Source organism: Cetorhinus maximus, chromosome 11 (genome assembly GCF_964194155.1).
Source record: "Cetorhinus maximus chromosome 11, sCetMax3.hap1.1, whole genome shotgun sequence".
NCBI classification, from domain to species: Eukaryota; Metazoa; Chordata; class Chondrichthyes; order Lamniformes; family Cetorhinidae; genus Cetorhinus; species Cetorhinus maximus.
Genome location: NC_135889.1, coordinates 116259778 through 116284252, shown reverse-complemented (window position 1 = coordinate 116284252; position 24475 = coordinate 116259778). Strand labels below are relative to the sequence as shown.

General features: G+C 46.6%; 1 protein-coding gene across 4 annotated transcripts in view; it reads left to right on the top strand.

Annotated features, from left to right (window-relative positions):
* The first annotated feature begins 5115 nt into the window (after positions 1-5115).
* The window catches only part of hspbap1 (hspb associated protein 1), an 82234-nt gene continuing 62874 nt past the window's right edge, over positions 5116-24475 (top strand). Inside the window, exons 1-2 of one of the 4 annotated variants that reach the window (XM_078552624.1) lie at positions 5116-5245; positions 19157-19336. In XM_078552624.1, the coding sequence (XP_078408750.1) occupies positions 5236-5245; positions 19157-19336 (190 nt within the window). In that variant the 5' untranslated portion in view covers positions 5116-5235. Of the gene's footprint in view, positions 5277-19156; positions 19337-24475 lie in introns of all 4 variants that reach the window. The other 3 variants (XM_078552626.1, XM_078552625.1, XM_078552627.1) reach the window with 3 other exon arrangements.

The following is a 24475-nucleotide window of genomic DNA, read 5'->3' as shown; positions in this document are numbered from 1 at the left end:
TAGGACACAGGTACTGTGGCGTCACCCTCCAACTGTATGGATTCTCCAGTGTATGTCTGCAATTGAGCCGTGATTGGCTCCAGATTCAGTGGCTGGGTACCTTCATTTAGGCATTTAAATGTGTGCTCTCTCACCACTGTGGTTGAGGTTCCCCTATCTGCCTCCATTACTAGTGGCTTCCCATTCACTTGGATTGTGACAGTGATAGGTTCAGTTTTTACAGCTGTGACGTTGTACAGGGAATAGATATCGGTATCGGCAGCTTCAGGTTCTGTTATATTATCCACTTCAATCATTTTGGTCTGCTGTCTTATGGGCTGTTTCAATTTCACCCTGCATTGCTTTATTATGTGACCTTTCTTATGGCAGTAATGGCATTCTGCCTCCTTGAATCTGCAGGTGTCCAGTCCGTGGTCACCCCCACATCTACGACAGGTTAACCTCGGAGTCGCTACTGAAATGTTTCCACTAGGCCTTTTCGTTTTTCTAGCAGCAGCGATTGCCTCTCGCTTCGCTGCTGTCTCTCTGGTTTTCGCGCCACATCCAGTGATAGGTTCCCACCCCATGAAGAACAGTGCCATGTTGTACACTCTGTAAAGCTTGTGAGTCTCTCGCAGCACTTTCCATGGCGAGTGATATTTCCAGGGTGCGATTCAAGTCGATGTTGGCTTCTGTGAGTAAACGACGCTGAATGGCATTGTCGTGAACTCCACAAACTAATTGGTCCTGCAGCATATCATCGAGTGCATCTCCGAAGTCAGAGTGCTCAGTCAACTGCTTCAACTTCGCTATATAGGTTGCGACCGACCCTCCCATGGCCCTTACTCTGGGGTTAAATTTAAACATCTGCATTATTATGGATCGCTTCAGCTGGAAATGCACCTTCACGAGGTCTACTAATTTGTTAAAGGACTTGGGTGCATTTGGAGCCATCAGACTGTGGATGAGATTGTATGTCTTGTTGCCACATACACTCAAAAGGATTGCTTTCTGCTTCTCGTCCATGGCAGTGTCGGCGCTATTTTACTCTTGTCGCCAAATGTAATGACTTGACATACCGGACAGGTTTCTACTTGAAACAAATAAACTTTATTCCAGACAGATCAGATACTACATACTTTCACCAGGCCCTTGACTAGAAATGCCCGTCCCCCCCCATCCACTGGGTTACCCATGCTTAGGACTCATTGGTTAGAGTCTCAAAGAACAATCTTGTGACCCCTGATAGGCAGCAGGAAAGGCTATACCTTCAATTACTACATAATAAAACATCACAAAGAGCTTTACAGGAGTATCATTAGTCAAAGAGGTAGGGATTAAAGGAGAGGTGGAGAGGTTTAGGGAGGGAATTCCAGAGCTTAGGGCTAGGACAGCTGAGAACACGAGTGCCAATGGCGGAGCAATAAAAATTGGAGATGTGCAAGAGGCCAAAATCAGAGGAGGTTTGTGGGACGGGTGAAGGTTACAAAGATAAGGAGGGTAGAGGCCATGGAGAGATTAAAAACAAGGCCCAGAATTTTGAATCTAGGTGCTGGCGAGCTTCCTCCTTGCACAGGCTCAACATCCTCCATGTTGGTGTCTCTCCTTCAGTAGCAGTTCTTTGGCACTTGCTAAGTGTAACCTTGTCCTTTACAATGAGGGAATGCAGAGTTAAAGGGACATGCCTGATGAGGATACTTTTCACTCATATCAGCTGACAGACTTGCAGGTACAGGTTTACGCTTCCTCTAAACATCTCCTTCAAGATGAGAAAAATCCATTGTGGCAGGAAATATGAATTTTCACTGTGGTTGAGCATAATGTTGATGCATTATTGTTTCCCGAATTTCCCTGTGAATATGTTGGTTTCCCTGTCGCTCATACAGTGTGACCAAGAGGGCAGGACATGTGAAGAGGTGTGTCACGCCTCTATTGTTCCTCCAGAGTGTACATGGGGAGCCTTCATTGGCCTTGGCTGACTTTGTGAGGACATTAAAGCCCAGACTCTGCTGTGTGGTAGTTTATGGAGGAATAGGGGTTGTACTCACTAACTGGGCCACATCTCTCCATAAGTTCTGGGTCACTTTCCAGGGGGCTTGCCACTCTCTGTAGGGCTGTCAACCCTTCAGGGCTGTCCTGGAGTTCCCAGGGATTAAACATGAATCTCCTGGACACTGTGTTCAGCATCCCTAGAGAAAAAGGATGTTTTACTGACAGTCAAGAATCATCCATTTGGGTAACGAAGAGTCCAATCCCTTTCCAACTGGTGTGGGTAATGTTTAGCATTGTTTTCAACTTATAAATCAAGTGTTTTAACACCAGTTCCCATTTAGACTCACTGGATAAACTCTTGGGGCAGATAATATTGCAGACTGGCTGGCTGTAAGAAAGTGAATTTTGGAGAAATGTTTTGGGTTGATATTGTGGCATAACATGGTATAGATCACTCATTCTCTGGCATTAAGGTCATTTTACAAGCTTCAGCCCCCAACACTGTATAAAAATTAGTGTTTGTGAAAATCAGACCGGTGTGTTGCCCTTGAGACATTATGATATGCTAACTGGTTTCAAAAGACTGGAAACTGATGCATCTCAGTGTAGATGCTTATAGTCAAAGATCTCATAGACTCATTACAGCACAGAAGGAGGCCATAGTGGGAAATTGAGAGATTGATTGCTACCAGTAGGCAACAACTCCACTATTGTTGTATTGTAGGGACAGCAATCAGCCACACAGCCTGCTTCACCATTCAGTGAGGCCATGGCTGGTCTGCATACCATCTCGAGGGGCCCGCTTTACTTGGTTATCAAAGATCCCTCTATCACATGACTACCAGGGGAGTCAGATGGACTGTGGCCTATTCTTCGTCCAGCAATTCCTATGTTCCTAGAGCACTAGATAAACTATGCCTGGACTACTGTGATAAATTCTGGGCACCACATCTCAGGAAGGATATATTGGCCTTGGATGGAATGCAGGTTTACCAGAGCTTTTTTTTACTCTTTCACGGGATGTGGGCATCGCTGGCTAGTCCAGCATTTATTGCGTGTCCCTAAAAGTCCTGAGAAGGTGGTGGTGAGCCACCTTCTTGAACCGCTTCAGTCCATGTTTTGTAGGTACACCCACAATGCTGTTAGGAAGGGAGCTCCAGGATTTTGATCCAGGAACAGTGAAGGAACGATGATATAGTTCCAAGTCAGGATGGTGTGTGCTGGGAGGGGAACATCCCCACTTCTGACTTTATGGTGGAGGGAAGTTCCTTGATGATGCAGCTGAAGATGGTTGGGCCTAGGAAACTTGGAGTTCAAGGGTTAAATTTTCAGATGAGCTTGCACAAACAGTGATTGTATTCCTTAGAATTTAGAAAGTTAAATGGCGATTTGATCTAAGTTTTCATGATATTTAAGGCAACACATAGAAGAGATATAGAGAAACGATTCCTGCTAGTTGGAAAATCTAGAACTAGGGGCAAAGGGATCTAAAGGTTAGAGACAGGCCTTTCAGGAGTGAAATGAGGAAACACTCCTACATACAAAGAGCTGTAGAAGTTTGGAAATATCTTCAGCAAACAGCAATTGATGCTGTATGGATTGTTAATTTTAAGTCTGAGATTGATAAGATTTTTGTTAACCGAAGTGATATGGGGGCAAAGGTGGATAAATGGAGTTAGGTCACAGATCAGCCATCATTTCATCGAATGGCGGAACAGGCTGAAGGGCTTAAATGGCCCTCATCCTGTTCCCATGATTGGGAACCTAGCAGGTTATATATTCCTAAACCGCAGCTGTCTTTTGATTGCAATATGGTCTAGGGTTGCCAGCTCATTAAATATATTCCTGAATGTTTCATCACTTGCGCGCTCTCCAGCCATTAGTCGGCCAACACATCCATCCTTGCGACACACTGCCTTCCTACACCAATTGGAAAGCAAAAATACTCATTACCCAATTGATAGATGCTTGACTATTTGCCAAACAGCTTTTTATGCCCTATTTTCAATATCTTTACATCAGGTAAAGAAAAATGTTCAAAGGAAATGACAAAAAATCTTTCTTTAATGTCCAGGGTTGCATAAAGCTGTGTCCTGGAGATTGATCTTCAATTCCTGGAAACTTCAGGCGAATCCCAGAGGGTTGTTAACCCTAAAATTGGTTTCATTTAATATATGACTCTTCCTCAGAACTAAAGAGAAGTAAAAATGTGATGAAGTATATATTGTTTAAGTGGGGTGGGACAGGTGAAGCTGGATAGGTGGGGGCAAAGGAGAGATTGCAAAAGATGTCATAAACAAAAGGTTGATGGTGGTGATACTGTCTAAAGGAGGTGCTAATGGTGACATTAATAGTAGAAAGCAGAATGAGCAAGGACCCTCAACCGTGTCTGACCCATCTCCCAAGCCTCTGCCCTCACACCTTGCTCTCCCTCCCAGAACTATGATAAGGTCCCCCTTGTCCTCACTTTTCACCCAACTAGCCTCCGCATTCAAAGGATCATCCTCTGCCATTTCTGCCAACTCCAGCATACCACCACCAAACACATCTTCCCTTTACCCCACCGTGTTGGCATTCTGTAGAGACCACTCCCTCCGGGACACCCTGGTCCACTCCTCCAACACTTGCACTTCACTTGCACTTCGCTCAATTTGGTCTACTGCATTCACTGCTCCCAATGCAGTACCCTTAAACAGTATATACTTCACCACATTTCTACTTCTCTTTAGCTCTGAAGAAGAGTCACACAGACTTGAAACGTTAACTCTGTCTTCCTCTCCAGAGATGCTGTTAGACCTGCTGAGGTTTTCCAGCAATTTTTGTTTTTGTTTCAGATTTCCAGCATCTGCAATATTTTGCTATCATTTTATATATGTCACTTGAACATAAAGCATAAGAAACAACTCATGTTTTGAATGGGTTTTCAATCTGGGTCAATGTTGCTCATCCCAATCCTCACTCAACATTCCACCAGCATCACATGCTCTACAGCAGGTTCTCTCTTCTGCGCATGTGCAAGAAGCGTTCTCACGTCAAACTCATTCGGTTAACGCGGAAGGTGTGAGCATGCGCAGACGGAGCAAAGCAGAACGCATGCGCGACACGGGCGTTCGATTCACGTTATTGAGATGGCAGGGACGGGCATGCGCAAACCGAGCCAAAGCGGGTGCATGCGCAACTTGCCTCACGGCTACGGATCATCCCTCGGTTGCTAAGGAGGGCCTGGACATTCGGGCTTCTGAGCTGGAGGGAAGGGAGCCGATAATGAGCCAAGGTTAGGCTCGGCTGTGACTGGCCGGATACTGGTATAGTGATTAATTAGTGTTCTTGTCGGGTTGAATCGCTAGTAACCGGGGAGGATTGTGGTGAGCTGCTGATTTCCGTCCCCAACAGGTTCATGCCCTCAAACTCACTGAGAGGGACACCCTGACTGAGATCGTCACCCTGAGATCGTCACCCTGACTGAGAGGGACACCCTGACTGAGATCGACACCCTGACTGAGATCGACACCCTGACCGAGATCGCCACCCTGACTGAGATCGTCACCCTGAGATCGTCACCCTGACTGAGAGGGACACCCTGACTGAGATCGACACCCTGACTGAGATCGACACCCTGACCGAGATCGCCACCCTGACTGAGATCGCCACCCTGACTGAGATCGTCACCCTGAGATCGTCACCCTGACTGAGAGGGACACCCTGACCGAGATCGCCGCCCTGACTGAGATCGCCACTCTGACTGAGATCGTCACCCTGAGATCGTCACCCTGACTGAGAGGGACACCCTGACCGAGATCGCCGCCCTGACTGAGATCGCCACCCTGACTGTCAGCGTCACCCTGACTGAGATCGTCACCCTGACTGAGATCGCCACCCTGACTGTCAGCGTCACCCTGACTGAGATCGTCACCCTGACTGAGATCGACACCCTGACTGAGATCGACACCCTGACTGAGATCGACACCCTGACTGAGATCATCACCCTGACTGAGATCGCCACCCTGACTGAGATCGCCACCCTGACTGAGATTGCCACCCTGAGATCGTCACCCTGACTGAGATCGCCACCCTGACTGAGATCGACACCCTGACTGAGATCGCCACCCTGACTGAGATCGCCACCCTGACTGAGATCGACACCCTGACTGAGATCGCCACCCTGACTGAGATCGCCACCCTGACTGTCAGCGTCACCCTGACTGAGATCGCCACCCTGACTGAGATCGACACCCTGACTGAGATCATCACCCTGACTGTCAGCGTCACCCTGACTGAGATCAACAACCTGACTGAGATCGTCACCCTGACTGAGATCAACACCCTGACTGAGATCGCCACCCTGACTGAGATCGTCACCCTGACTGAGATCGCCACCCTAACTGTCCGTGCCACCCTGACTGAGATCGACACTCTGACTGAGATCGACACCCTGACTGTCAGCGTCACCCTGACTGAGATCAACACCCTGACTGAGATCGACACCCTGACTGAGAAGGACACCCTGACTGTCAGCGTCACCCTGACTGAGATCAACACCCTGACTGAGATCGTCACCCTGACTGAGATCTACACCCTGACTGTCAGCGTCACCCTGACTGAGATCGACACCCTGACTGAGAAGGACACCCTGACTGTCAGCGTCACCCTGACTGAGATCATCACCCTGACTGAGATCGACACCCTGACTTAGATCGACACCCTGACTGAGATCATCACCCTGACTGAGATCGACACCCTGACTGAGATGGCCACCCTGACTGAGATGGCCACCCTGACTGAGATGGCCACCCGGACTGAGATCGTCACCCTGACTGAGATCGCCACCCTGAGATCGCCACCCGGACTGAGATCGCCACCCGGACTGAGATCGCCACCCGGACTGAGATCGCCACCCGGACTGAGATCGCCACCCGGACTGAGATCGCCACCCGGACTGAGATCGACACCCGGACTGAGATCGCCACCCGGACTGAGATCGACACCCGGACTGAGATCGACACCCGGACTGAGATCGACACCCGGACTGAGATCGACACCCGGACTGAGATCGACACCCTGACTGAGATCGACACCCTGACTGTCAGCGTCTCTCTGACTGAGATCGACACCCTGACCGAGATCCACGCCCTGACTGACAGCGTCTCTCTGACTGAGATCGACACCTGGACTGAGATCGACACCCTGATAGATCGCCACCCTGACTGAGATCACCACCCTGACTGAGATCGTCACCCTGACTGAGATCGCCACCCTGACTGAGATCGTCACCCTGATTGAGATCGTCACCCTGACTGTCAGTATTACCCTGACTGAAATCGTCACCCTGACTGAGATCGGCACCCTGAGAGCGCCACCCTGACTGTCAGCATCACCCTGACTGTCAGCGACACCCTGACTGAGATCAACACCCTGACTGTCAGCGTCACCCTGACTGAGATCGACACCCTGACTGAGATCATCACCCTGACTGAGATCGTCACCCTGAGATCGTCACCCTGACTGAGATCGCCACCCTGACTGAGATCATCATCCTGACTGTCTGTGTCACCCTGACTGAGATCGACACCCTGACTGTCATCGTCACCCTGACTGAGAGGGGTACCCTGACTGAGAGGGGTACCCTGACTGAGATCAACACCCTGACTGAGATCGACACCCTGACTGAGAGGGACACCCTGGCTGTCAGCGACACCCTTACTGAGAGGGACACCCTGACTGTCAAAATCGCCCTGACTGAGATTGACACCCGGACTGAGATCGACACCCTGACTGTCAGCATCGCCCTGACTGATATTGACACCCTTACTGAGAGGGACACCCTGACTGTCAGCATCGCCCTGACTGAGATTGACACCCTTACTGAGAGGGGCACCCTGACTGTCAGCATCGCCCTGACTGAGATTGACACCCTTACTGAGAGGGACACCCTGACTGTCAGCTCCACCCTGACTGAGAGCGCCACCCTCACTGTCAGCGTCACCTTGACTGTCAGCGACACCCTCACTGAGAGGGGTACCCTCACTGTCAGCGACACCCTCACTGTCATAAGAACTAGGAGCAGGAGTAGGCAATTCAGCTCCTTGAGCCTGCCCCGCCATTCAATACGACCATGGATGATCTCATTTTGGCCCCAATTCCAATTTCCCGCCCTCTCCCCATAACCTTTCAATCCGTTACTAATTAAAAATCTGTCCAACTCCTTAAATTTATTCAGCGTCCTGGCATCCACTGCATTCTGAGATAGTGAATTCCACAGATTCACGACTCTTTGAGAAAAGTAATTCCTCCTCATCTCTGATTTAAATCTACCACCCCTTAGCCTAAAACTATGGCCTCTCGTTCTAGAATGCCCCACAAGGGGAAACATCCACTCCACGTCTACCCCTTTTAGCATCTTATATACCTCAATTAGATCTCCTCTCATCCTTCTAAACTCCAGCGAGTATAGGCCTAAACTGCTCAATCTCTCCTCATAAGACAAGCCCCGCATCTCTGGAATCAATCTGGTGAACCTCCTGTAAACTACCTCCAATGCAACTACATCCTTCCTCGAGTAAGGGGACCAAAACTGTGCACAGTACTCCAGGTGCGGTCTCACCAATGCCTTGTACAGTTGCAACAACACTTCCCTATCTTTATACCCTATTCCGTTAGCAATAAATGCTAAAATTCCATTTGCCTTCCTTATTACCTGCTGTACCTGCATACTAGCTTTCAGCGATTCATGCACGAGGACACCCAGATCCCTCTGCACTGATGCTTTCTGATGTTTCTCTCCATTTAAATAATAAGTCGCCTTTTTATTCTTCCGACCAAAGTGGATAACCTTACACTTATCCATGTTAAACTCCATCTGCCAAACTTTGGCTAATTCACCTAACCTGTCCATATCCATTTGTAAATTTCTTATTTCTTCATTGCAACTTACTTTCCCACCTATTTTGGTGTCATCTGCAAATTTAGCTATAGTACCTTCTATCCCTGAATCCAAGTCATTAATATAGATTGTAAATAGTTGGGGCCCAAGGACTGAACCCTGTGGCACCCCTCTAGTTACAGCTTACCATCCAAAAAAAGACCCATTTATCCTGACTCTCTGCTCTCTGTTGGTTAGCCGATCCTCTATCCAAGCTAATATATTACCCCTAACTCCGTGTGATTTTATCTTGTGTATTAATCTTTTGTGCGGCACCTTATCAAAGGCCTTCTGGAAGTCCAGATATACTACATCTACAGGATCCCCATTATCCACTTTGCTTGTCACATCTTCAAAGAACTCTAGCAAATTAGTCAAACACGATTTACTCTTCATAAAACCATGCTGACTCTGATGGATTCCATTTTGACTTTCCAAATGCCCCATTACTACTTCCTTAATAATGGATTTTAACAATTTCCCAACGACAGACGTTAAACTAACTGGTCTATAGTTTCCTACTTTCTGCCTCCCCCCTTTTTTGAATAATAATAAGTAGTATGTCATAAATGATCAGCTGTCCTTTTTTACTAACAGGCAGCTTGGTGTTCATTCTTGATCATGCACAACTTAGAATTATCAGAAAGCAAAGCATGATTTTCTTTAAAAAAATTAAAAAAATTAAGTTCAGGATTAAGATCATCAAGTTTTAAGTTACAGCCGAAAAGGAGCATGAGAGAAGCAGATTTGTTGCTGACATACAGCAGGTTGTGGATGGAGAAGGTACATGTAGTGTGATTATAGCCAAGTCCTGCATATTCAATGCACAATCTTCAAGCTTGCTCATGTTTGTGTGCCAAAAGCAGGAGACAAACCGAATAACGATTTCACTCGAGTCTCAAGAGCTCTACATCAAAAATCAAAGTAGCATTAGCATTTTTCCAATCCACTGGAACCTTTCCAGAATCCAAGGGATTTTGAAATATTATAGCCAATGCATCCACTATCTCCGCTGCCACTTCCTTTAAGACCCTGGGATGTAGGCCATCAGGTCCTGGGGACTTGTCACCCTTTAATCCCAATAGTTTGCTCAGTACTTTTTCTCTAGTGATGGTGATTGTTCTAAGTTCCGCCTTCTCTATACCCTCTGCACTACCTGTTACTATTGGGGTGGTACTAGTGTCCTCCACCGTGAAAACTGAGGCAAAATATTGATTAAGCGTCTCTGCCATTTCTGCGTTCCCCACTATTAACTCCCCAGTCTCATCCTCCAACGGACCAACCTTCACTTTAGCTACTCCCTTTCCACTTATATACTTGTAGAAGCTTTTGCTATCGGTTTTTACATTTGCACTAGTTTTCTTTCATAATTTACCTTTGTTCTTTTTATTATTTTTTTAGTGACCCTTTGTTGATCTTTAAAAGTTTCCCAATCTTCCAGCCTGCCACTGACCTTTGCAATTTGGTATGCCTTAGTTTTTGCCTTTATGCTATCTTTAACTTCCTTGCTTAGCCATAGATGCTTTTCCCCCCTCTTACCATCTTTCTTCCTCTTTGGAATATATTTTACTTGGGAGGAATTGAATATCTCCTTAAATATCTGCCACTGTTTATCAACTGTCCTACCTTGTAGTCTTCCTGCCCAGTCCACTGGGGCCAAATCTGCCCTCATGCCTTTGTAGTTACCTTTGTTTAACTCCAGAACACTCGTGTGGGACTCAAGTTTCTCGCTCTCAAACTGAACTTGAAATTCTAGCATACTATGATCACTCTTCCCTAGAGGATCCTTTATTATGAGATCATTAATTAATCCCATCTCATTACACAAAACCAAATCCAGAAAAGCATGCTCCCTGGTTGGTTCCACAACATATTGCTCCAAGAAACAATCTCTAATACACTCTATGAACTCTCCCTCGAAGCTACCCTTGCCAATTTGATTAGTCCAGTCTATATGCGTATTAAAATCACCCATGATTATTGCTGTGCCTTTCTTACATGCTCCCAGTATTTCCTGGTTTATACTGTGCCCTACTGCTGAACTACTGTTTGGGGACCTATAGATCACTCCCACCAGGGACTTCTTTTCCTTGCTATTTCTTATTTCTACCCAGACTGACTCTCTGTCTTGCTCTCCAGTGCCTATCTCATTCCTCACTATAGCACTGATCTCTTCCTTTACTAACAAAGCTACACCACCTCCTTTTCCTTCCTGCCTATCCTTCTGAAGCACTGAATACCCTTGGATATTCAACTCCCAAACCTGTTCTCCCTGTAACCACGTCTCAGTAATCGCCACCAAGTCATATCTATTTATCTCTATGTGCGCTGTTAACTCATTAGTTTTATTCAGAATACTACACACATTCAGATACAAAGCCATTAAGCTTGCCCTATTGTCAATTTTCCCTACTCTGATATGACTCTTTGGTGCAATATGGCGTTCACACACTCTGTCCCTTCCTTTCACTTTTTGGTAACAATCAGCCTCATCACTAACCTGCACTCTTACCCTCTCCTTAAACTTTGATTTTTTATATTTCCATGCAACTGAACCCCACCCCCCCCGCCCCCCATTTAGTTGAAAGCCCTATCTACGACTCTAGTTATGCGATTTGCCAGGACATTGGTCCCAGCATGATTCAAGCGGAGCCCGTCCGAACGGAATAACTCCCTCTTTCCCCAGTACTGGTGCCAATGTTCCATGAATTCGAACCCAATTCTCCCACACCAATCTTTGAGCCATGCATTTACCTCTTTATTCTTATTGACCCTGTGCCAATTAGCTCGTGGCTCAGGTAGTAACCCAGAGGTTATTAACTTTTTGATTCTGCTTTTTAATTTAGCCCTTAGCTGCTCGTATTCCCTCAGCAGAACCACTTTCCTCGTTCTACCTATATCGTTGGTACCTACATGGACCACGACAACTGGATCTTTCCCCTCCCACTCCAACTTCTCTGCAGCTCAGATGAGATATCCTTAACCCAGGTAGGCAACACAGCCTTTGGGACTCTCGATCCTGGCTACAGAGAACAGTATCTATTCCCCTAACTATACTAACCCTGATTACGACTACATTTCTCTTTTCTCCCCCCACTTGAATGGCTCCCTGTACCATGGTGCGATGGTCAGTTTGCTCATCATCTCTACAGTCCCCGCTCTCATCCCCACAGGGAGCAAGAGTCTCGAACCTGTTGGATAAGGGCAAGGGCTGAGGCTCCTGCAGTGCTACTTCCTGGATCCCTCTTCCTGCCTCCCTCATAGTCACACCCTCCTGTCCCTGACCACTGGCCGAATTTGAGATAGTTAATCTAAGGGGTGTGACTGCCTCCTGAAACACAGCGTCCAGGTAACTCCCCCACTCCCTGATGTGTCGCAGTGTCCGAAGCTCAGACTCCAGCTCATCAACTCGGAGCCGGAGTTCCTCGAGCAACCAACATTTGCTACGGATGTGGGAGTGGCTGCTACAACACATCGCCTGGCCCTGCATCTCTTTTATTTAATTTGTTTTTCAATTTGTTTTTAAATTTCCTTCTGGTCTTTAGTTTATCAATCTGTAAGATATTTCTCCCATTTACCTTTAATCTGAAAGCAAGTTAGAATAGAGGTTCAAAATACACTTTTTAGATTCAACTGGAACTTGTGCACTCTCTGCTGTATTGAAGCTGAAGTGTTAGGCCTCCGGTCCTGGGCCCCAGTAGTCACCTTTAATCCGAAATCAACTTAGAATAGGTAGTTCAAACTAGCAGTTACTTACCAACCGATGACCTTACGGTTTTCTTGTGATGTCACTCTTTGTTTTTTTTTAGCGACATCCTGACTGAGAGCGACACCCTCAGTGTCAGCCACACCCTGACTGAGAGCGACAGCCTGACTGAGAGCAACACCCTCAGTGTCAGCCACACCCTGCCTGACTGAGAGCGACACCCTCAGTGTCAGCCACACCCTGACAGAGAGCGACACCCTGACTGAGAGCGACACCCTCAGTGTCAGCCACACCCTGACAGCGAGCGACACCCTGACTGAGAGCGACACCCTCAGTGTCAGCCACACCCTGACTGAGAGCGACACCCTCAGTGTCAGCGACACCCTGACTGAGAGCGACACCCTCACTGTCAACAACACCCTCACTGTCAGTGACACCCTCACTGAGAGCGACACCCTCACTGAGAACGACACCCTCACTGTCAGCGACACCTTCACTGTCAGCAACACCCTCACTGTCAGCGACGCCCTCACTGAGAGCGACACCCTCGCTGAGAGCGACACCCTCACTGTCAGCGACACCCTCACTGTCAGCGACACCCTCACTGAGAGCGACACCCTCACTGTCAGCGACACCCTCACCCTCACTGTCAGCGACACCCTTGCTGAGAGCGACACCCTCACTGTCAGCGACACCCTTGCTGAGAGCGACACTCTCACTGTCAGCGACACCCTCATTGAGAGCGACACCTTCACTGAGAGCGACACCCTCACTGATAGCGACACCCTCACTGTCAACGGCACCCTCACTGTCAGCGATACCCTTATTGAGATCAACACCCTCACTGTCAGCGACGCCCTCACTGAGAGCGACACCCTCACTGTCAGCGACACCCTCACTGAGAGCGACACCTTCACTGAGAGCGACACACTGAGAGCGACACCCTCACTGATAGCGACACCCTCACTGTCAGCGACGCCCTCACTGAGAGTGACACCCTCACTGTCAACGACATCCTCACTGTCAGCGACACCCTCACTGTCAGCGACACCCTCACTGAGAGCGACACCCTCACTGTCAGCGACGCCCTCACTGAGAGCGACAACCTCACTGTCAACAACACCCTCACTGTCAGCGACGCCCTCACTGAGAGCGACGCCCTCACTGAGAGCGACGCCCTCACTGAGAGCGACACCCTCACTGTCAGCGACACCCTCACAGTCAGCGACACCCTCACTGTCAGCGACACCCTCACTGAGAGCGACACCCTCACTGATAGCAACACCCTCACTGTCAACGACACCCTCACTGTCAGCGACACCCTCACTGAGAGCGACACCCTCACTGATAGCAACACCCTCACTGTCAACGACACCCTCACTGTCCGCGACACCCTCACTGATAGCGACACCCTCACTGTCAACGACACCCTCACTGTCAGCGACACCCTCACTGAGAGCGACACCCTCACTGTCAGCGACGCCCTCACTGAGAGCGACAACCTCACTGTCAACAACACCCTCACTGTCAGCGACGCCCTCACTGAGAGCGACGCCCTCACTGAGAGCGACGCCCTCACTGAGAGCGACACCCTCACTGTCAGCGACACCCTCACAGTCAGCGACACCCTCACTGTCAGCGACACCCTCACTGAGAGCGACACCCTCACTGATAGCAACACCCTCACTGTCAACGACACCCTCACTGTCAGCGACACCCTCACTGAGAGCGACACCCTCACTGATAGCAACACCCTCACTGTCAACGACACCCTCACTGTCCGCGACACCCTCACTGATAGCGACACCCTCACTGTCAACGACACCCTCACTGTCAGCGATACCCTTATTGAGATCAACACCCTCACTGTCAGCGACGCCCTCACTGTTAGCGACACCCTCACTGTCAGCGACACCCTCACTGTCAGCGACACCCTCACTGAGAGCGACACCCTCACTGTCAACGACACCCTCACTGTCAGCGACACCCTCACTGATAGCGACACCCTCACTGTCAACGACACCCTGACTGTCAGTGATACCCTTATTGAGATCAACACCCTCGCTGTCAGCGACGCCTCGCTGAGAGCGACACCCTCACTGAGAGCGACACTCTCACTGCCGCTTCCCTCGCGTTCTTGGTGTCTCCGCAGCTCCCCTTGTGCTAGCCCCTGCCCCCGCCCCTGCGTGGCATGGATGTTGAGTTGTTTTGGAGTGATTAGGAAACCTGATCAAGACTTGATTGAAAAGATGGATTTTAAAGATGGTGAGCAGGATCCAGAGAAAGCAGGGGCCAATGAATTATGCACCTTCTCAGCTCATTGATTTCCAAATGCAGCAGGGACTGCCATGCCAGAGCGGGGCCTCTAAGCCACACCAGGCGAGGGCATTTATTGCCCATCCCTACCAACTGAGTTGACTATCATGGATCAAACTGTCATCTTATGAGACGGAAAGCTACCAGTTGTAAAGATGAGGGGAGGAGAATCCGTGGCGGCATGGAGGGTGATCTAGATAGTGTGGCTGATATGGCTGAAGACTCGCACTAATAGTGCAGTGAAGGGCGATAGATGCACAGGTGGTTAGTTGAAGGAGTGGAAGACAAGGTCTGGGATACAGTGCTGCAGGTGGCTGCCAAAATGGGGGAACAAAACTATACAGGGATTTGAAAATGAGAATGAGGGTTTGAAAGTTTGTGTGCTAGGCTAAGGGTTGATGTAGCTCAGTGAGATCAAGGGTAATAGATCAGTGTGATTTCAGGCTGTCTGATCTTTGACTACTTTGGTGTACCTTTCCTCCTTTTCCCTCTCGAAATATATTACCGTATATCTCTCTATTAAGTTTCATTTGATATTTAACCAGGGCATGTCCTCCAGAAATTTCAGACATGTTTGTGTCATCTGTATATTTTTATTTGCCTCTTGTAGCTGAGTCTCCATCAATTTTATAGATATATTGAAAAGAGCAATTCTCCCAACCCTGGCTGCTAAGATCGTTACTCTGCATACCCCACTCGTCTAAAAACTATCTATTAACCATTGGAATAATACCTGAAAACACTGGGACAGTGTAGTAGGCCAATCAGAATTTGATGCAAAAAGAGCTGAACTGTGGGTATAGACACTTCATTGGAACCGTGCTAACTAAGCACCTACAGGTGAAATTCTGACTTCTGTTCTTTACCACAGATGCTGACCAACTGGATTGTTACCTACGTTTTGGTTTTAGTTTCAGATTTTGAGCATTTGCCCTCTCTCCATGCTGCCATGTCCTCCAAAATATCCTGCAACACAATCTTGTCAGAAAGTCTACTTTATGGCACCTAATCAAACATCTTTCAAAAAATCCATACACAAAATATATGCTGTGTTTCCACAGTCGTTACTCTCTGTTACTGCTACTGCTTCAAAGAAACTATTTGGAACTGTCAGGGCAGCTTGCATTTTATAAATCAGTCCTGGTTGCCCTTAATTAACCTATGTCATTCTAAATGAGTGTTAATTGTCTGTTGTGTTAAGGCCTCAAGAAGCTTTGCTCTCAGCCAGTTTTATCCCGCCGGCTCTATAATTACCTGACTTATCCATTTTTCTTTTCTGGAACTGAGGAGTTATTTCGGCAATTGTCCAGGCCTCGAGGGTGACTGATTAGGGAAGTTTGCTACTGAGGACATGGAAGAAAATGGACTGAATGGATTTATATAAGGAGGGGCAGGAGAGGTGAACACATTATTGGGTGGCAACAATGAAGATCTCAGAGCGGAAGGGAAGAGTAGAGGGGGCAGTAGTTATTTTTTTATTCAATTATGGATATGGGGATTGCTGGCAAGGCCAGCACTCCTTGTCCATCCCTAACGACTGAATGTCTTGCTAGGCCATCCCTGAGGAACATAAGAAATAGGAGCATGAGTAGGCCAATTGGCCCCTCAAGCCTGCTGAGGCATTTAACCAGGTCATGGCTGATCATCTACCTCAATGCCATTTTCCAGCACTATCCCCATACCGTGTGATATCTTTAATATCTAAAAATCTATCAATCTCTGCCTTGAACATATTCAATGACTGACTGAGCTTCCACAGCCCTTTGGGGCAGAGAATTCCAAAGATTCACCACCCTCTGAGTGAAGAAATTCCTTCTCATCTCAGTCCTAAATGGCCTACCCCTTATTCTGAGACTGTGTCCCCTGGTTCTAGACTGATGCTCCCCCCACCCTCACTACTCAAAGCCAGGCAGGGGAAACATCTTGCATCTGCCCTCTCAAGCCCTGTAAGAATTTTTATGTTTCAGTGAGATCACCTCTCATTCTTCTAAACTCTAGAGAATACAAGCCCAGTCTCCTCAATCTCTCCTCATAGGACAATCCCCTGCACCAGGTGCGCTCTCACCAACGCCCTGTACAATTGCGCAAGACTTCTTGGAGTTAAGAGTCAACAATATTGCTGTAGGTCTGTGTCCACTTCTAGCCCTACAGGTGTCCGATTTCCTTTCTTAAGATTTAGTGAATTAGATGGGTTTTTACAACAATTACTGATAGTGTTTTATTCCAGATTTTATTTCATTAATTGCTTTAAATTCCCAGCTGCCATGGAAAGAGTTGAACTCAAGTCTCTGGATCATTAGTCCAGGAATCTGGACTACAAGCCCAGTAACATAACCACTTTGAGAACATACTTCACAGTATTTTGAAGAAGGTGGAAGAGTTGAGGATGGGCCTTGAGGAAGGGATGGTGATGCAACATGGAATGGTTGGGGGAACTAAAATTGGAGAGGGAGTCATTGATGACGTGTGGTCAGCAGTAGGGTTGAGGAGGATTTGTGTCAAAGATATTGATGTTCTGGAGGAATTGTAGCTGAGGAAATGAGGGCTTAGGAGGCTGAGGAAGCTGAATTTGATTCACAAAACACTGAGCTCCTCACTGTTGCCATTGAAGGAGATGAAGGAGACACATAATGTGATTTGTTGTCAAAAAGATAACCTCCTACCCTTCAGACTATTCCTAGAGTAGTAGGGGTTCATCCCTCCCTCCCACTCTTTAAACTTAAAAGCAAAATACTGTGGATGCTGGAAATTTGAAATTGCATTAAAATGTACCCTGTGGATGCTGGAAATTTGAAATTGCATTAAAATGTACCCAGGGCTCCAAGGTTTCGTTTGTGAGGACAAATCACGTAAATTAGGGTTGTGTTCCCTGGAGCATAGAAGGTCAAGGTGTGATTTGATTGAGATCTTGGGGATTTTGATAGGAGTTAGGGTAGATGGGGAGAATCCTTTTCTGCTGGTGGTCGGGGAGGATTAGACAAGGGGACATAACGTTAAAATCAGAGCAGGATGTCCAGGAGAGGTTAGGAATGTTTTTTATAAGTCTGGAACATACTCCCATGAGAAACAAGCAATATAGGAACAGGAATAGGCCAGTTAGCCCCTCGAACCTGCTTTGCCATGCATTCATAATCATGGCTGAATGTATTTCAAAAGTGTGTTTGATTCCTCAGTAGCATCCCTTTGATGAGCACAGAAGATGGAAAATAAATTGCTAGATAGCCTTAAAAACAAAAGAAAGACATGCATCTACATAGCGTCTTTCATGACACCCGGAGCCCCCCCTCAGTACTTTGTGGCCTTTCAAAGTGTAGCCAGTGTTATGTAGGAAATGGAGGCAACTAATTTGCGTGCATCAAGCTCCCACAAACAGCTATATGATAATGATCATAATAATCTGTTTTCCTGTTATGTTGATTAAAGGATAAATATTTGCCAGAACTCCCCTACTCTTCTTTGACGTAGTGCAATGGGATCTTCTATGTCCACCTCATCTGATGGATGTCATCTCATCTGATAAATGGCATTTTTGGTAGTGTATCACTCCCTCAGTATTGCCCTGCAGTGTCAGCCTTGATTTTTGTGCTCAAGTGGGAGTTGAGCTGACAAGCTTCTCTGACTTTGAGGCGAGTGTCCTACCCACGGGCCACAGTTGACACCTGAAATAGCAACAAATTGTTGGTGGTTATTGTTTGAACCCTGAGCTCTTGTGTTTGTGATTTCAGAGATATCTTGCACTGAGTCAGAGTTTATTGGTGGTTTGCACTGACTGAAGTGCAACAACACTGGAGAAAACACTGTCCTGATCCTGGTAATCAACAACAACTTAAACTTTATCCAGTGTGTTTAACATAGTAAAACATCCCAATGTGTTTTACAGGAGTGATCTCAAACAAAACTTGACACCGAGCCACATAGGAGACATTAGGACAGTGACCAAAAGCTTGGTCAAAGAAGCAGGTTGTCAGGAGCATCATAAAGGAGGAGAGAGAAGCAGAGGGGTTTAAGGAGGAAATTCCAGAGTTTAGGGCCCAGGCAATTGAAATTACAGCTGCCTTTGGTGGAGTAATTAAAGTTGAAGGATGCCAGATTTGGAGAAGCATAGATATCTTGAAGGGTTGTGATAAACACAATAACATTTTGCAAGGGGAGGAAAGGTTTTCAATAAGGGCACTTTTGATAAATTGTGATGGTCTGATTAAATGTGATACTGCAATCTGTCTTTTGTATATATTTTCTTGTAGCTAGTAAGCCGTTTAACCCCGAAGAGGTCAGGGTTATCGTGGCATCATTGCAGCAGCCTGCAGTGTTTCTTAATATGGTTTCTGACTGGCCAGCACTGAAGTGGAATGTGGAGTATCTTTCGCATGTCCTCAGTGGAAAAGCATTGAAGTTCAGGATTGGAGAGAGGAAGATGACTAAAGGTAAGGATTTCTAGCTGCACCAACTCATTTACTGGTCACACACTTAGATAACAAAATAACATAAATTTGTGCAAATAATGTCAGCCTTCTCTCAAAATTTTTAATGGCAAAATTAGCATTTAATACAAGTTACTGATTTATTACAGAGAAAAATTACCGTTTTACTGTATGTTTAAGCACATAGTGTGGGTTTATGGCTGCTGTTTCCCTGACTGCTGAGCTCACATCTACCTTATAATGGTTCTCATTACTTTTTATTGATATACTTATTACTGCACTGATGTTTTCTCTCATTTCTTACAAGCTGCAGCATGCTGTTATTCATGGGGGAGACTATGGCATAGTGGTAATATCACTGGACAAGTAATCCACTCCGAGGAACTCATAAGGACTCAAAACGTCTCTCTCTCTACAGATGCTGCCAGACCTGCTGAGTTATTCCAGCATTTTCTGTTTTTATTTCAGTTTTCCAGTATCCGTAGTATTTTGCATTTATTCTAGAAACCCAGAGGCCCAGGCCAATGATCTGGGGCGTGGGTTCAAATCCCACCACGACAGCTGGTGGAATTTAATTTCAATTAATAGTTCTGGAATTAAAAGCTAGTCTTGGTAATGGTCTGGGGACATGGGTTCAAATTGGTAATGAAGCTATCATTGTTGTAAAAACCCATCTGGTTCACTAATGTCCTTTAGGGAAGGAACTCCACTGTCCCCTAGACCCTGCTTGACTCTTAACTGCCTTCTGAAATGGCCCAGCAAGCCACTCATTTCAAGGGCAAGTAGGGATGGGCAATAAATGCTTTTCTTGCCAGCGATGCCCACATCCCATAAAAGAATAAAGAAAAAAAACTGTTTTTCTGCTTCTCTGCATCCCTGTTGTGTTAAAATCCAATCTCTTACCTTCCAAGATTTAGAAAAAAAAAACCCTTGCCTCCCTCAGACTTCCTTTGCCACACAATTCTGAGGGTTCTTAAAAACCCACACGAGACATTACTCCCCAGTTTACTACTTTTCCATTTTCTGCCTTCTGTTCTTTTCAATCTTTTGGATCCATGCACTCTGGTCTTCAAGGTTTCACTTGGATTTCTCAATGCTCCACACCTCAGGCAAGCTGTGGTGAGAAGAGAGAAGGGAGAAGTGATGGAGCTTTTTCAGTGAGCTGTTCTAACTCATGTTTAGCAGCTCCTTTGTTGTCTGACTCCTGCTTTGGCAACCATTTTTATTAATTAAGTTTATTCATTCATGGGATGTGGGCATTGGCTGGCTAAATCAGCATTTGTTGCCCACACCTCATTGCCCTTGAGAAGATGGTAATGAGCTGCCTTCTTGAGCTGCTGACGTTTGTGTGGTGAAGCTCCTCCACCAGTGCTGTTAGGGAGGGAGTTCCAGGGTTTTGATTGAGATATGGTGAGGAGCAGTGGCAATACATGTCCAAGTCAGGATGGCGTTTGACGTGGAGGTGGTCATATTCCCAGGTACCTGTTGCTCTTGTCCATCTAGGCAATAGAGGCCAGGGGTTTGGGAGGTGCTATCAAAAAAAATGTTGGCGGGTTGTTGCACTGTGTCCTGTCGATGTTACACACTGCGACCACAGTGCGGCAGTGATAATGGGTGTGAATTCTTCAGGTGGTGGAGGGGGCAAATGCTTCATGTGGTGCAAGACCATTGAGCAAAAGAACTAAAGGTGAGGTAGGAGCGAGGTTTTCGTTTCTTTACCCAAAAGCACCTTTTATTTTGCTTTTGCTGAGATTGACATTGACTTCCTGTTGTCAGATTCAGAGTTGGTTTCCTAGATTGGCATGTTTAACAACTGGCTATGTTTGTTAGTGTGTAGGTGTAAAATTGATTGATTGCCATGAAAAGGAAAGGAAAAATGACTTCTTTGATTTTTTTTTGACTTCATGAATTGAGTTTTTTTCTGCATTGGATCAAGTTAAAGTCATCCCCACACACTGTATTAATATTGATGTGCTGCCTTAATTACCTCTAAGCTTGACTATTCTGATGCACTCTTGGCTGATCTCCCACATTTTAGTCTCTGTCACCCGTGTCTTAACTCGCACCAAGTCCCGTTCACCTGTCACCTGCCTGCTGACTGACCTGTATTGGCTCTGGGTCAAGCAATGTCTTGAGTTTAAAAGTTTCATTCTTGTTTTCAAATCTCAGGCCCCTCTCTATTTTTGTAATCTATTGCAGCCCCACAGCCCTTTGAGGTATCTGCGCACCTCTAATTCTGGCCTCTTGTACATCCCCTATTTTAATTGTTCCATCATTGGTGGCTACATCTTCAGTTGCTTAGATCCTAAGCACTGGAATATCCTTGGTAAACCTCTCTACCTTGCTTTCCTCCTTTAAGACACTCCTTAAAACCTACTTCTTTGACCAAGCTGTGGCTCATTTGACCTAATACTGTCTTAACCTCCTTATGTGGCTTGGTGTTATACTTTGTTTTACAATGCTCCTGTGAAGCGCCCTGGAATGTTAAAGGCACCATATAAATATAAGTTGCTGTTAAAATGCTTCACTATTGTTGTATTTTCACCAGATTGAAACACTTATTATACTACTGCTGCATGTTGTTCATAACATCTGCATTTACATGGTTGAAGATGCTGCAGTTTCACATTCTTCATCCCACACGCAGTACTATGTTGGAACGACTTGCTATTAGTAATGTTACCACACCTTTGATGTTATCAACATGATTGAATTGCTCTGCAAATTCTTTTGGAAGCCTGGACTTCCATTCTTTCTACAATAGCATTTCTGTGACTGTTCATGGTTCTTTACCACATGGAATATTAGTAAAACTAGTTGAAGTTAAGCTGCTTATTTTGTCTTGGCTCAACAGCTCTAACCGTGATACTTGTAAATCAGAGGGCTTCCCATTTTGCCCTGGCTTCAGACTGTACCTTTTTGCCAGTTCTGTGAAATTAACAAGCCCAAAGCTTGACGTGAGAGTACAGAATATGTGGAATAGGCTCTTCCATTTAAAGATGTTAATCCTGTGTTGATAAAAACCCTTTAATGCATAGCTGGTTGAACACCTGATTAAGAATAGAATTGAGCGTTATAAGGATGAGTATAGCTGGAGATAATTAAATGCTGTGCTGAATCTTTTTGTGATTAACGTCAACACTATTTAATCTGTGCTTTGGATGTTTTATTCCATTAACACCACACCCCCCCACCTGCCCTGCAGTTCTTGAGACGGAGAGAGCTAGGAAAAATCAGTTATGGAGACTGTATGAGAATCCAGACTAGCAATTTCCACCTGCCTGACAGCTGCAAACTGGCTTTGGGACCTCATGGGTCTTATCTGCGTGAAGCAGATAGATTTATGCTTACTGGAGCAGAGAGAGAGAGAAAATAAGTATTTTAGAAGTGCAATAGCCATTTCAAAACAAATGTTGTAACTGAGATTGTGGTATATTGGGAGAGCGCTCTAATGAAGATTTACTGTAATGTGTTTTTGCTTCCACCGTACTCGGGCCAAATTGCACATAAATGTAACCTGGGATCATTCATGCTAAAGATTGGATTGGAAGTGTTTAGGAGATGGGGAGCAGTAACTGGGCCATTTAGGATTGACTCCTGTATAAGTACACCTCTGACAGATGTCCTCTTCCCTATCCCTGGCCGGATAGGAAGAAGAAGCAACCATGTAAGTGTCCAAAAAGGGATGCCCTACATCATATCAACAATTTCCAGTTCCCTGGACCTAGCCGCCTCTTCTTCACCATGGACGTCCAATCCCTCTACAGCTCCATCCCCCACCAGGATGGTCTGAGGGTTCTCCGCTTCTCCCTTGAACAGAGGCCCAAACAATCCTCATCCACCACAACTCTCCTTCGTTTGGCTGAACTTGTTCTCTTACTGAACAATTTCTCCTTAAACTTGTCTCACTTCCCCCAAATCAAATGTGTGGCTATGGGTACCCGCATGGGCCCCAGTTATGCCTGTCTCTTTAGGGGATATGTGGAACATTCCTTGTTCCAGACCTCCTCAGGCCCCCTTTCACAACTCTTTCTCTGGTACATCGATGACTGTTTCAGTGCCGCCTCATTCTCTCGCCTAGACCTGGAAAAATTAATTAATTTTGCTTCCAATTTCCACCCCTCCATCACTTTCACATGGTCCATCTCCGACACTTCCCTTCCCTTCCTTGACCTCTCCATCTTAATTTCTGGTGATAGACTGTCCATTGATATTCATTATAAGCCCACCGACTCCTGTAGCTACCTCGACTACAGTCCCTCACACCCTGACTCCTCTAAGGACTCCATCCCATTCTCTCAATTGCTTCGCCTCCGTCGCATCTGTTCTGAAGATGCCACTTTCCAAAACAGTTCCTCTGACATGTCTTCCTTCTTCCTTAACCGAGGTTTTCCACCCACGGTGGTTGACAGGGCCCTCAACCGTGTCTGACCTGCTTCCCGCACCTCTGCCCTCACACCTTCCTCTCCCTCCCAGAATCATGATAGAGTCCCCCTTGTCCTCACTTTTCACCCCACCAGCCTTCGCATTCAAAGGATCATCCTCCGCCATTTCCGCTAACTTCAGCATGATACCACCATCAAACACATCTTCCCTTTACCCCCCTGTCGGCATCCCTTCGGAACACCCTGGTCTACTCCTCCATCACCCCCAATGCCTCAACCCCTTCCCACGGTACCTTCCCATGCAATCGCAGAAGGTGCAACACCTGAGGTGCAACACCTGCCCTTTTACTTCCCCCCTCCTCACCGTCCAAGGGCCCAAACACTCCTTTCAAGTGAAGCAGCACTTTACTTGCACGTTCCTCAATTTAGTCTACTGCATTCGCTGCTCCCAATGCAATCTCCTCTACGTTGGAGAGACCAAATGCAGACTGGGTGACTGCTTTGTGGAACACCTTCGGTCTGTCCGCAAGCATGATTCAGACCTTCCTGTCGCTTGCCATTTCAACACACCACCCTGCTCTCATGCCCACATGTCTATCCTTGGCCTGCTGCAATGTTCCAGTGAAGCTCAACGCAAACGGGAGGAACAGCCACTCATTTTCCGATTAGACACTTTACAGCCTTCTGGACTTAACATTGAGTTCAACAACTTAAGGCCATGAACTCTCTTCTCCACCCTCACCCCCCCCTTTTCATC